The 12,305-nt window shown below is 44.0% G+C and overlaps 1 protein-coding gene across 7 annotated transcripts in view; it reads right to left on the reverse strand.

Moving 5' to 3' along the window:
* Positions 1–12,305, reverse strand: part of GTF2I (general transcription factor IIi) — a 107,284-nt gene that overhangs the window by 24,802 nt on the left and 70,177 nt on the right. For all 7 annotated transcript variants that reach the window (XM_027041899.2, XM_027041897.2, XM_027041894.2 and 4 more), the window contains 4 exons: positions 11,761–11,826; positions 8,735–8,918; positions 5,250–5,308; positions 4,121–4,192 (listed from right to left, as the gene is read on the reverse strand). In XM_027041899.2, the coding sequence (XP_026897700.1) occupies positions 4,121–4,192; positions 5,250–5,308; positions 8,735–8,918; positions 11,761–11,826 (381 nt within the window). The remainder of the gene's footprint in view (positions 1–4,120; positions 4,193–5,249; positions 5,309–8,734; positions 8,919–11,760; positions 11,827–12,305) is intronic.

Raw genomic sequence — 12,305 nt, forward strand, 5'->3', positions numbered from 1 at the left:
GAATTCGAAAAAGGACTGGACAGGAGTGGGTACAAAGAACGGCTAGTTGTGTCAGGTGTGACAGTGACACCGTGGCTGTGTTAAGAAAATGAAAGCACTACTCATGGAGGCACACTGAACACAACATGAATGGCACAGGGCCTGGGACTTGCTTTATAATATTCTTACAAAGGAAAGACAGGAAAAGATGAGCAGTGTGGAAAAATCTCAACGATCAATGAATCTGAAAAATAGGTATATAGGAACGCAACGCAGTTTTTCTACTTTTGAATAGGTATAGAATTGTAATTTTAAAATATAAAATGAAATTTCTAATCTCTGCTCTGAAAACACATCTGAACAGAGCTCTAAAAAAAGGTCTTCTCCTTCCTTGTTTCATTAGCACCAAATCAGAAGGGCTCAAGTATAGGCTCTCTCTCTCTCTCTTTTTTTAAATATTTATTTTTGAGAGAGAGAGAGACAAGAGAGAGAGCACGTGCATGCAAGCTGGGGAGGGGCAGAGAGAGGGAGGTAGAAGGGTGTGAAGCAGGCTCCATGCTGTCAGCACAGAGCCTGATGTGGGGCTTGAACTCACAAACCGTGAGATCATAACCTGATCCAAAGTCGGACACTTAACTGACTGAGCCACCCAGGTGCCCTTAGACCTCTTTGATATAAAAGCAAAGCATGTATATTTGAAAAACCACACGCAGTGTAACAAAAATCATGACTGTTAAAAGAAACATTCCTTTAAGAAACATGGTAAAGTCTTTCACACCGCACCTGGGAGAGATCTATAATGTGATGTGTAAAACAATAATAATTATTTGGTGAAACACATTAGCAAAAAAAGAAAAAAAAAAGAATATAATCATAATTCTAACAAACTTCCTATGAAATAAAAAAGAACCAACTGCTGGAGTGGAGCCAGGAAGAGCAGAAGTTTTGGGGAAAGGGGAAGAAGGGCAGCTGCACTGGCTGGTCATCAGTGAGGCTTCCCCTACAGAAAAGAACAATCCGCCTGTCTCCCCGTTGCCCCCTTTCCCACAGGCCACTCAACACCTTCTTGCATATGAAACGTTCACGTGTTGCTCTGCGGTGCATCTTCCCTCATCCGGGGGACGGGCATTGCCTCCTGCCCCGCTGGGTTGTCGGCACCTGCAGCCTGGGCGTTCATGGATGCCAAATGCCTAAAACTGATTACGCTGCTGGGGCAGGGAAACTTTCAAGACTTAGGATGCTTGACACTTGTGGAAAATGTAAGCTTTCCTCTTTTCCCTTCAGGAACCTTAAAGAAAGCAGCAAATCTCTCTAAAGTAGCTACAGTCCCAGACTCACCCAAGGCTGCGAGCAAAAACAAAAACAGCTCGACTTTTCCTGTTTATACTACAACAACACATAAGCTCTTACCTATTTTCTTAGGTCTGACACAATGCCAAAATATTTTCCACCGGCCACTGTTCACGGGAGTACATGGGCTCGTCAACAGCCTCCTCCTTCCACGAGGCTTGCTTGGTAAGCACCAGTGGTGCTAAGAGGTTTGGCCAACTGCTTTCCCAAGCTCAACTTCCAGAAGCACACACCAGGGCAAAATTTAAGCCTGTCTGTGCAGATACTCGTGAACTATACTGACACTACGGTAGCTTCTCTAATGATGAGCAATGTTCTTCACCTGATTCATTTTACTAAATGCCTTGGAAATACACTGATTTTTTTTTTTTTTTTATTAAAAAAATTTTTTTTGACGTTTTATTTATTTTTGAGAGACAGGGTGTGAGCAGGGGAGGGGCAGAGACAGAGAAGGAGACACAGAAACTGAAGTAGGCTCCAGGCTCCGAGCTGTCAGCACAGAGCCCGACGTGGGCCCGACGCAGGGTTGGAACCCAAGGACCATGAGAGCATGATCTGAGCCAAAAATCAGATGCTTAAGTGACTGAGCCACCCAGGTGCCCCAGAAATATACCAATTTTTAAAGTGGTTAAGATTCCTTAGTTTCTAGCTCATTAGCTGATTTCCAACCAGCTGATTTCTAAGAGGAGAGAACGTGTCACTGAGGTCCTGTATTCATACTGCGTAGTCCAGAACACGGATGAGGAGGAAAAACTTAAAATCCGGACTTCCACAACGCTTTCAATTCTCAGGCAAACAGCAAGTATACGGATCCTGCACATGACACTACTCAGGGACCCAAGTTTGTAGCTGCCATCTGAGCTGCACCTACAGGCTGGTTTATTGGGTCCTTTAAGACCCGGTGCCAGGAGCCCCTTTCGGAGCCCACGGGGCAAACGAGAATCCTCACCCAGGAGTCTTGGCTTTTTTGGGGTAGAACGCAGATGGATTCTTTCACAGCACAGCGAGAACCGCCGGCGTCCTGAGGCCTGTGCCAGCCACCCCCGCCCTCCCCCCGCTGCCGTCTCCCCAGTGCAGGCCAGCCGGGTCCTCCCGCACGTCTGCGGGTCTTGTCAGGGAGTCCAACGTGCACTACACGACCGAGAGGCTCGGTGATTTCTCATGGCTCTAGCCACACTTTGGTGAGACTGACCCGTCCACCCCGAAATCTGTGCTCTAGCACCACGCACGGTTCCAGCAGATGAGACACGCGGGGTCCTGGCTGTCATTATCTAGCGTGTGGTAGCGGGAGGCAGAAGACGACCGCTAGGCACTGTGCGGAGAGAAAACGCGACAAGGTGTGGGGTATGGCAGACAGGTGACCCAGCAAAGACCCCACCAGAGCGGCCACACTGAAACGGAGGGGCACGTAAAGATCTGAGGTAGCAGCAGTGCAACCCTCCCCAGGAGGATGTGACCTTGGAAAAATAAAGGACAGGGAGATGGTCATTACGGCTGGTAGGAAGTGAGCAAGTGGGCCAGTACCATGAGGCGACATCAGAAGACGGGGGGTGGGGGTGAGGGCGGTGGGGGTGGGGTGGGATGGCCATGACCAGGGACTGAGAAGCTTATTCCAAGGACAAAGGAAGGCCACCGAATGGAAAACAGGGAAGGGACAGGCCTCCATTTTTTGTTTGTGAGGAGATTGAAATCTAGCTGCTTGGCGGCCCTGGCTTTCCCAGCAGTGAGGGACAGCAGCCGAGAAAGAGAGGGTATGGATCTGGGGTGGGCTGAAGGTACAGTCAGCAGGAGGCCTGTAACCATCAAGAAATCCAGGGTCACTCCTAGGGGTTTGGCCCGGACAATGGAAGGGACAGGATGGGGGAAAGGAACATATTATGGGGGAGCGGGCACATCAAAGCCTCGGTTAGGATGTGTGATGTCTGCAGAGATATCAAACAGGCAGATAAAAATAAAGGCGTCTGGTGTTAGATGGAGTTTCCAGGGCTAGAAGCTTAATGCGGAAGCCACCAGGGTATAGACAATCTATAGTGTGTAAGACCCCGAGATAGAGAGAGATTACCTGTAGAGAAAGCAAAGCAGGAAAAGAGAAGGGGGGCTCAGGACTCAGCTGCCAGGCAGCTCTCCAAGATGTGAACACTGAACTAAGGGGAGGTATCATCATGAGTGAAAAGGACAGCGGCCACTGAGACAGGAAGACAGCAACAGTCAACAAGGTTCGAAACTATCCATATAAATAGTTTAAATCGGTTAACAAAAGAAAAGGAAGAAACACAGCCACTGAAGGCCGCTGAGAGCCGGGACAGAGCAGGGGAGAGCAATCCTAGGGAACAAAAGATGCCACCCGTGACAAATCAACCTAAGGGCCAGCGTTTAGGGATGCAAGCCAGCAAGGCCAGGAAACAAGCTGAAAATGGTGTGGGTCACTCCGCGGTTTCCGATACCCAGCCCCTCGGTGACAGACTGTGACCAAAGGCCTCCTTTCCTACGAAGAGTCACAGCAAGTGCTGCTCAGGATCCGCTGAAAAAGGACTCCAAGGCTGCGAGATCCCCTGCACTGTATCAGCTCCCCACGTGCAGGAGTTCCCCCCTCCCCCCCCGGGAAAGAGCTCCCGGGGCTTTCAGCGCACGGTCCTCTCCCCTGTGCTGAAACCTTTTTACGATTAATGTACGCTATTCACCAATTAAGAAAAAGTAGAGGGGAGTCACATTCACTGTTTTACTTTCTTAAAGCAAAACTGGGAAAACGTATTCAGTAATACAGTTTAGCCACGGGGAAAATGAGACTTACCAAATTTTTTGCAGAAAAGCTGGTCTACCATCTTTCGTAATTTAGTGATTCTGGCATACCACTCTTCCTTCACTGTAAGAGGAACAGATACACAAGTGTCCTCAGACTGATGGAATCACTAAGCCGGGTTAACTAAGTATTATGGTTATAACTTAGGCAGTACTACCACTCTGTTCGAAGAGTTTCTTTTTTTAACCTGTTAATTTTATTTCAAGTAGGCTCCATACCCAATGTGGGGCTGGAACTCACAACCCTGAGTTCAAGAGCTGCTTGCCCCACGGACTAAGCCAGCCAGGCCTCCCTGTTCGAAGATTATTTCTGAGATTTCAGAAAGTGTTTCTTAAAAACAGTGCTGACACTGAATAAAAAGAGTAAGAACAACTCAAACAATGAAAAAATGGAAATGAATCACTGAAGAGTAATTTTACACGGCTACTCTCGAGGGTCATGAACACAACTAGGAAACATCCGAGTTCAGCTCACTCCAGAACAGCCTACAGGTGAGCTGCACAACGATACGTGTAGGGATAGGATAAGACTAAACACAGGATGCAATCTTTCCATTACATCAGCTGGGAATGACGGGACTTGCGGTTTTACATCCCCACCCCCTGGCTCTCCAGAGCCAAAGGAAGAGAACCAACTACGCTTGTATTGTCCCCGAAACATGGCTCACCAACTTCAGTGACGATACCCGTGGCCCTGCGCTCTAAGAAGTAAACCCTTTCATGAGACGTGTATGGTGACGAGTGAGGATTCAGCCGACCAACGCAGACCTGGGCAACGACACACCGTCCGGAACACTGTGCCAGGTAACATGTTCACATCTCGCAAGTAGACCAGGCACTGCTCCTTTGGTCTACCTGGTGTGGGGTGTCTGCCCTTATTTATAACAGATCGTTAGGAACAAAATGAGGGGATTCTTCTAGGGAGCAGAGAGCAGTATTTTGATACCGTGTATTTCTTGTATATAATGTTGAGCTGACATGGTTTTTTAAAAAAAGTAATCTCCATACCCAACGTGGGGCTTGAACTCAAGACCCAGAGATCAAGAGTGTCAGGCTCCACTGACCGAGCCAGCCAGGCGCCCTGATCTGACACACGGGTTGAAACAAGACTGGAGACCTACCTCCTGAAGCGGGTTTATCAAGCTGTAAGTCTTCACGTGTTGAATTCAGAAGTTCATGTCTGAAAGGTGAGGAAAAAGTACTAAGTATTTACCAGGCAATATTTGGCAAAAACAGTAACTACTAGCACTTATTTGATATTCAGTCGTGAAGGCCGGTTTTAAAAAGAAGAGACAATCTGGGCTCTTGAGCACAATTAAACCTTAATTTCCGGAGATTTCCAGAGAGTAAGAAAACAAAATGGAAATTGCAACTTGTTCAATAAGGTGCTTCTTGGACCATGTGTCCTTCATTCACTTTACGACCCAAAGGGATCTTATAAAAAGCGTTACCACCAAAAGAAGCAAACGTAAAAACTTTAAGTGAGAGCCTTTAATTTTACATTATATTCAAGACTTACTCAGTTCAACGTATCTATAAATTGGTTATAAGGATACTAAATATATTTTAATACTAACACATTTGTGAGACAGATTATAAGTTTTTTGGGGTTTGGTTTTCTTTTTGGTAATTACAAAAACCTCCCAGGAAATAATTTCTAGATCACAGAATTCCCATAATCCAACTTATATATGCAATCATTCCATTTTGATGTAATGGTCGAAAGTCTAGTGTTGCTAGTGGGGGGATTGGGAACTGGCTCAGATATCAGCAGGACCACGCCTATTTTAACAACCATCTCAGAAATGCTGCAAAGTAGCATAGGACAGAGTCAATAGTGCATATATAATATTTAAATAACATTAGTGACCTATAAACAAAACATCTGCTAAACTCTATAGAAATATCCTTCTAAATAAACAAAAGACTTTACATATATCAAGACTAACCACAGTAACCATTAGGGAAAGGCTTATTTAAGAAGTCCCTTCCAAACGTGGAGGATGGCCTGCCATGAAGGAATATACTGAACGGACTCGAAACAGGATGCAGGCAGCATAGAGCATCCCATGATAAGCCTGCATTAACATTTAAACATCCAAACATAGTTCTGTACACTTTAAGGTTAGCAAATGAGAGCAATACCTAATAAAATAATTTGCCTGTGTTCTTTAAATAGTGTTACTTAAACACAGATTCAAAACCTCTAACGTCAGGAACAACCCAATAAAATGACAGTACAAAAGAGTTCTTAAAACTTCAAACTTCTTTATGTATCAACATCCAGGGGGAAGGGGACGCCTGTTTATGGTTCTTGGCCAGGGTCAGGGCTGTAGCGTTTACAGGGCCGCCATCTGGTTTATAATTCAATTTCTGGAGTCTACTGCATCTTGAAACTACAATGTACTTGAAGGAAAACTAACGGTTAGCAACAAGTTCCTCTCTGAGGACAGCTCACTTATTATCTTGCGGTGCCTCTTGGGTCTTTTCCACCCTTCGTTAAATCTCAAAAGCGGTCATCCCCTCACTGAACACCGAGAGGCCAGCGTGCTTGGTTGTCATCTCTGATCAGAGTGGTCGTTAAATTCCTCACTTTTTCAACAGTACCAGTGTTCCCAATGTAATGAAGCTGGACACGTCTACCAACAATACTATTATCCCACTCCTTTTATTCACTTTACCGTTTATAGTTCAAGCTACGTCAGGAAAAAGTTTCAAAATCAGTTATAATATGCACACAAATTCAAAAAGACTCACTTCCAATAGAAGGACTTAAAATGAAAGCCAAGTCTTCCAAAAGAAGCAAACCCAGCAGCCCTCCCTGGGGCAGGAGTACCTCTTGGTCTAAACCCATAACAGCTGCTTTCTCATGCCTGTACCTGGTTGAAGAATAAGTACTTGACAGAATTCCAACCAGAGAAAATAAGGCCACCTTCCAAGAGAAACACAGGTAGTTACTGTCTCTTCCCCATACACTGCCTGGCTGTGAGGCCTAGATTACTGCATCCCGTTCACGGCTGCTCTAAGGAAACGATCAGCCCAAGGAAGGAAGAATCTGGTGAGAGCTCCAAGTACCACTTTTAACCATCCTACCTCTGACCTCCTCATGAGGCGAGAGAAGCATCGTTAACTGTATCAGGTTGACTGACTTAGGGATTTCTGTCCCTTACTGCTGCAGATCCTAACTGCTACCCCACCTCTCCCATGTCAAAAAGTCTCTCTTTCCTTTCACAAATGCTTGGCAAGTTTGGCTGGCTCCCATCATTTGCACTTAGAAAACAGGGAGAATGGCTTGACAGTGTTAATATCCATTACTGCGTAAAGCAAGCTTACCATCACTGTGACGGTTCATTCTTTATGAATAACCTGGTCTTATTCTCTAAAACCTAGTGATTTTTTTCCCTTATCCTTAGGGCACTAGGACATCATGAGGTGTGGCAAGGTATATAGCTTTCTTTGTCTCATGCTTAGCCCGCTCTGTAATTTTTACAGGCTCGGAAAATAACGGTCATTCATTTTTGATACTTCTAAGTCGGATGTCACTAGATAAAGACTCAACATTTTCATGTCTCATACATACAACTTTTACAATTTACAGGACTAAGCAGCATCCAGCCTTTTAAGTGAAAACTTATATTTTATAATTTCCGAAAAACTATTCTCCATCCGTTCCCCTTTATAAATACATGTTCCCTTGCTTCATGGATGTAACAGGAAGTTTCCATCTTTCTTCATTGGCTGAAATCTGTTGCAAATGTCCTCAGTTTTGTAAACCTTTCACTTTAATCTTAACAGAATCCCAGCGGAAACTATGAGTGTGTCATGTGGCTGCCAGTTTTAAACGCAAGCATTTACGTTCTCAATCACAACTACTGCACTGACGCTTTTATAAGAGCTCCTTATTGGACCCTTTATGCCAGGCCTTAGGGAATTTATAGCATTCTGCTACCTTAGGCTTTTTTTCCGTTCTTCCATGGTTTCACTTATTTTTAATTTTATAACTTACGTGCATTTCCACATATGCTTTTAAAAATTCAGATCTAGGGGCACCTGGGTGGTTCAGTTAGTTAAGCATCTGACATGGGCTCAGGTCGTGATCTCACAGCTCGAAGGCTCGTGAGTTTGAGCCCCACATTGGGCTCTGTGCTGACAGCTCGGAGCCTGGAGCCTGCTTCGGATTCTGTGTCTCCCTTTCTCTCTCTGCATCCCCTGCCCCCAACTCACACTCACACTCTCTCTCTCTCTCTCTCTGAAATAAACATTACAAAAAAATTTTTTTTAATTCAAATCTAAAATCAAGACACTGTTTTACTGATATTGGTCGGTACTGCATTACTTCTTATATTCTAGTGATTCCTTTACTTAGCAGCAAACTGGAACAAGAACATGACAGCTATGTGGGAATCACGTACAGGCAGGTATTCATGTTCCAAGAGCCAACTCTGGGCATGACCACGAAAATCTTGTCCACAGACACATTCAAAAGTGGTAAGTAAAACAATATATAACTCAATCTAATTAAGATATAGCCCTGGAGATTGATGAATGTTTGGTAACAATATAGAAAGATGCACTAAAGAACAAAGATGAGAGTCCAGAGTCTTACTTCTTAATCACAAAACGAATCCTTTCCTTTGCAAGTAATATCCTCTCAAGGCGAGGAATTCCATAAGTAGACGGTCTCCTAAAAGGAATTCCTTCCGGAAGTCCTTCTACATAAAGATCTTCAACGTGTGACTGGAAAAGAGGGTACGGGATCGTCACAGGACCTTTGGCTTTTATAGCTTGAGCTTTAAGGATAAAAAGAGAAAGAAAAAATCATTCAATGACAAGGATTAACCACAGATTGTACAACAGAATAAATGAACACATACTGCTCTGTATGTTTTATAGCTTTATCTTTACTTCTGCTTACTGTAACTGAATCATCACAAGAAAAATAGTACAAAAGAACTAAAAGAGAAAGAACACCAAAGGTGCCGGTACTCTAACCCAATCTGCAATCAAATAGTGGATTATTCTGAGTCATGTAGATGCAGCCAGATGTCCTATTGAAACCTGAACCACCCATGAGCCACAAAAACACGTTGGTAAACATCAGCTAACACATACAGTAAAATTTTTCAACAATAAACATTAGTGTAAGAAAAGAGTTTTTAATGAAATAACTCACGCAGAGGATTTTTTTAATTGGAAAGCTTCTGCCAAGATTGATTTATCCAAAGGTAAAATAATATAGCAGCTACAGGTCAAAAAAGCACGGAGACTCTTAGGAATCAAATAGAAGGAGAAAGACCTTGGTGATTCCATCAAACAAACTGCAAAGGATCAGGTTTTCTAAACAGCAGGGTAGCGTTTCCGGGCGTGATGGTGGAACTGATATTAAGACCATGCTTTCCTCTCACCCAACTCCCCATTTTGAAATTTTTTTTTCAAGTAAGCTTTATGACCAAGGTGGGGCTCGAACTCACGATCCCAAGATCAAGAATGGCGCGCTCTACTGAATGAGCCAGCCAGGCACCCCCTCAATTCCCCATTTTGAAATATAGACTTGTTAGAGCTAAAATGACATGATGTCCGGGACACCGCAGGTTTAAAATATTAAAACAGGCTTGCATCAGAAAGAGATGGGACAGGAGAGAGCGGACAAGGAAAATACTTGAATCTGGGTGGTAGATACTTAGAGGGTCTTAACATCATTTACATTCTTTTTGTTTGGAAATTTCCAGAATAAAAAGATTTAAAAAAGCATCAGGTGAGCTCATCCACAACACAGGCACATTGGTCGACAGTATTAAAACTTTCACAGCTAAACCTTTTGATACGGAGTCAAACAAACGCCAAGTGTCCTATGAGTGCAGAGCAGACACGCATCGCTCTTCTCACAAAGGCTTCTACTTCGTTCACGAACACAGCGGAGTCACAGAAAAAGTCTTCTAGCGAGTGTGCGCCGTAAGAACAGCAGAGCCGCTAAGGACGTGGTGAAAAGGCTCCAAGTCCCCAAAGGAAAGTGACTTCTGTGCACTCCCTTTCTTCCTTCTCCTCCCGCGGGAATCCCCCTCAGCAGAACAGTTGCTCTTTTTTCCTAGTAATTTATGTGAAATTCGTCTGTTTGCTGAACATTAATACTTGTACTTGAGTTTCACACTCACCACGGTACACGTTAATACGGAGTCACGGTTAACATCCTTTGTTTACACCGTGCACCCGCAAATCCGTTCCCACAGAACAAGGAAAATATCTTTCCTTGGGGCGATTACCATTAAAACGGTTTCAAATTGTAAAATGTGAATACCGTGCCTCTCATCTCATAATGGTTGGTAAGCATTATTTTCTCATATGCAAAGTAACGAAATGAATCACCATCACAACAAAAGCAAAAACATAATTTGTGCTTCTCTTTGTGAGATTTATAAAACTGTCATGACAGTAAATTCTTCTTCCTCGAAACAGGACTGCGTTAATAACACAGCTATAAACAGCGAGCACCTTCTGTGTACTTACACACCACTTACAGGAAGCTCTTTACACCCACTACGCTGTCTGTCTCCTCACATCTTCCCAGCACATCTACGCTCTCCTGACCGTTTGACAGGAGAGGACAGCAAGGCTCGGAGAGGACGAAGGAGAACGGCCAAGCCTTCTGTCCCAGGGCCCGGGACCTTAGCAGCACGGGACAGTGCTTAATGTAGAGCGAATTAGGGGAGTCTCTGCTCTGAAGTGGGTCGATTAAAACCACAGGCAAAAAGCTACGGCTTCTGGAGAGGGAGAACTACTAAGAGAACCTGGAGAAAATAAGTGAATGCATTAAGGGCAAGTTACTGAATTTGCTACTGAATTTCCTCTCATTCTAAATCTTCGCTGACAGGTCAGCTGTCATCCACGAAAAGGGTACAGGAGCTATTATTTCAAGTTTAGTAAAGTCAATAATGTCAGCGTAGTTTATCATGTAAGAAATTCACCCAAAGCAATTCAGTGATACCGGAGAGCACCCTAAAAATAGGATTTTCAAGTTAAAAAATTCAATATATTGACCCATTTAAAGACTGCCAGTGAACTGCAAAGTAAAGAATCCTCCAAATAAAAACACAGCGAAACAGCTGATACTCCCCAGCGATGGTTGCTATTTTTAGGTGAGAATTTAATATATGCCGACCAGTAATAACACTGGTTGGTCACTAAAGATAGATGGAGGATAGAATACGAAAAGAAGAGGAGAATGTGAGACCTAACTTAAACAATTATGCATCAATAGCAGAGCAAATAAGGACATCTAGTTGAATACTGGACTTAACACAGTGGATTAAGAAAGACTATGACTGAAGAATTTTATCTTCAATTAGCTGTCCAGGGTGCAACAAATATGTACGTGAACTCCCAAACGCGCAAACAGAAGGATTACAGGAAATGCTAACTGATAACCACAGAAACAAAACTTTCCCTAGGCTTCCTAGTGACAAGGTCTGTAACATCTGGACGGACCCTACCCATGACCTTGCGACGGACACATATGCGAGTAAGGCACACTTCACTGGGAGAAGCGGCCTTTCGTACACTGACTGGTTGAAAAGTAACCCCATTATTAAAATGCTTTTCAACAAACTACTCAAGAATTTTTGAGTTCAGACTTACCATATTTTCTTTCAAACAACTCTTCCACTTGTTTACGGAGATCAGTAATTCGAGCATTCCACTTCTCTGAAAAATTGGGAGTCACAGTTACATCTCAATGAGGAATCCCCGTTGGGGGCACTGCTGTGTTGAGATGACCCAACACCTAATGACTTATTTTCTACATCATACATTCAAATTAATTTTTTTCTAATTTTCCCCCCCAATGTTTATTTATTTATTTTGAGAGAGAGAGACAGAGACAGACACAGAGACAGAGTGCGGGGGAGGGGCAGAGAGCAGGGGAGACACCGAATCTGAAGGAGGCTCCAGGCTCTGAGCTGTCAGCATAGAGCCCGATGTGGGACTCAAACCCACAAACCACGAGATCATGACCTCAGCCGAAGTTGAACACTTAACTGACCGAGCCACCCAAGCAACTCCCCTAATTTTTTATTACATAATCTCTACGGCCAACGTGGGACTCGAACTCACAACCCTGAAATCCAGCGTCACACACTGCACCGAATGAGGTGGCCAGGTAACTCCAGTCCTAATTGCTAATA

The sequence above is a fragment of the Acinonyx jubatus genome, chromosome E3 (assembly GCF_027475565.1).
Source record: "Acinonyx jubatus isolate Ajub_Pintada_27869175 chromosome E3, VMU_Ajub_asm_v1.0, whole genome shotgun sequence".
In the NCBI taxonomy this organism is placed as follows: domain Eukaryota; kingdom Metazoa; phylum Chordata; class Mammalia; order Carnivora; family Felidae; genus Acinonyx; species Acinonyx jubatus.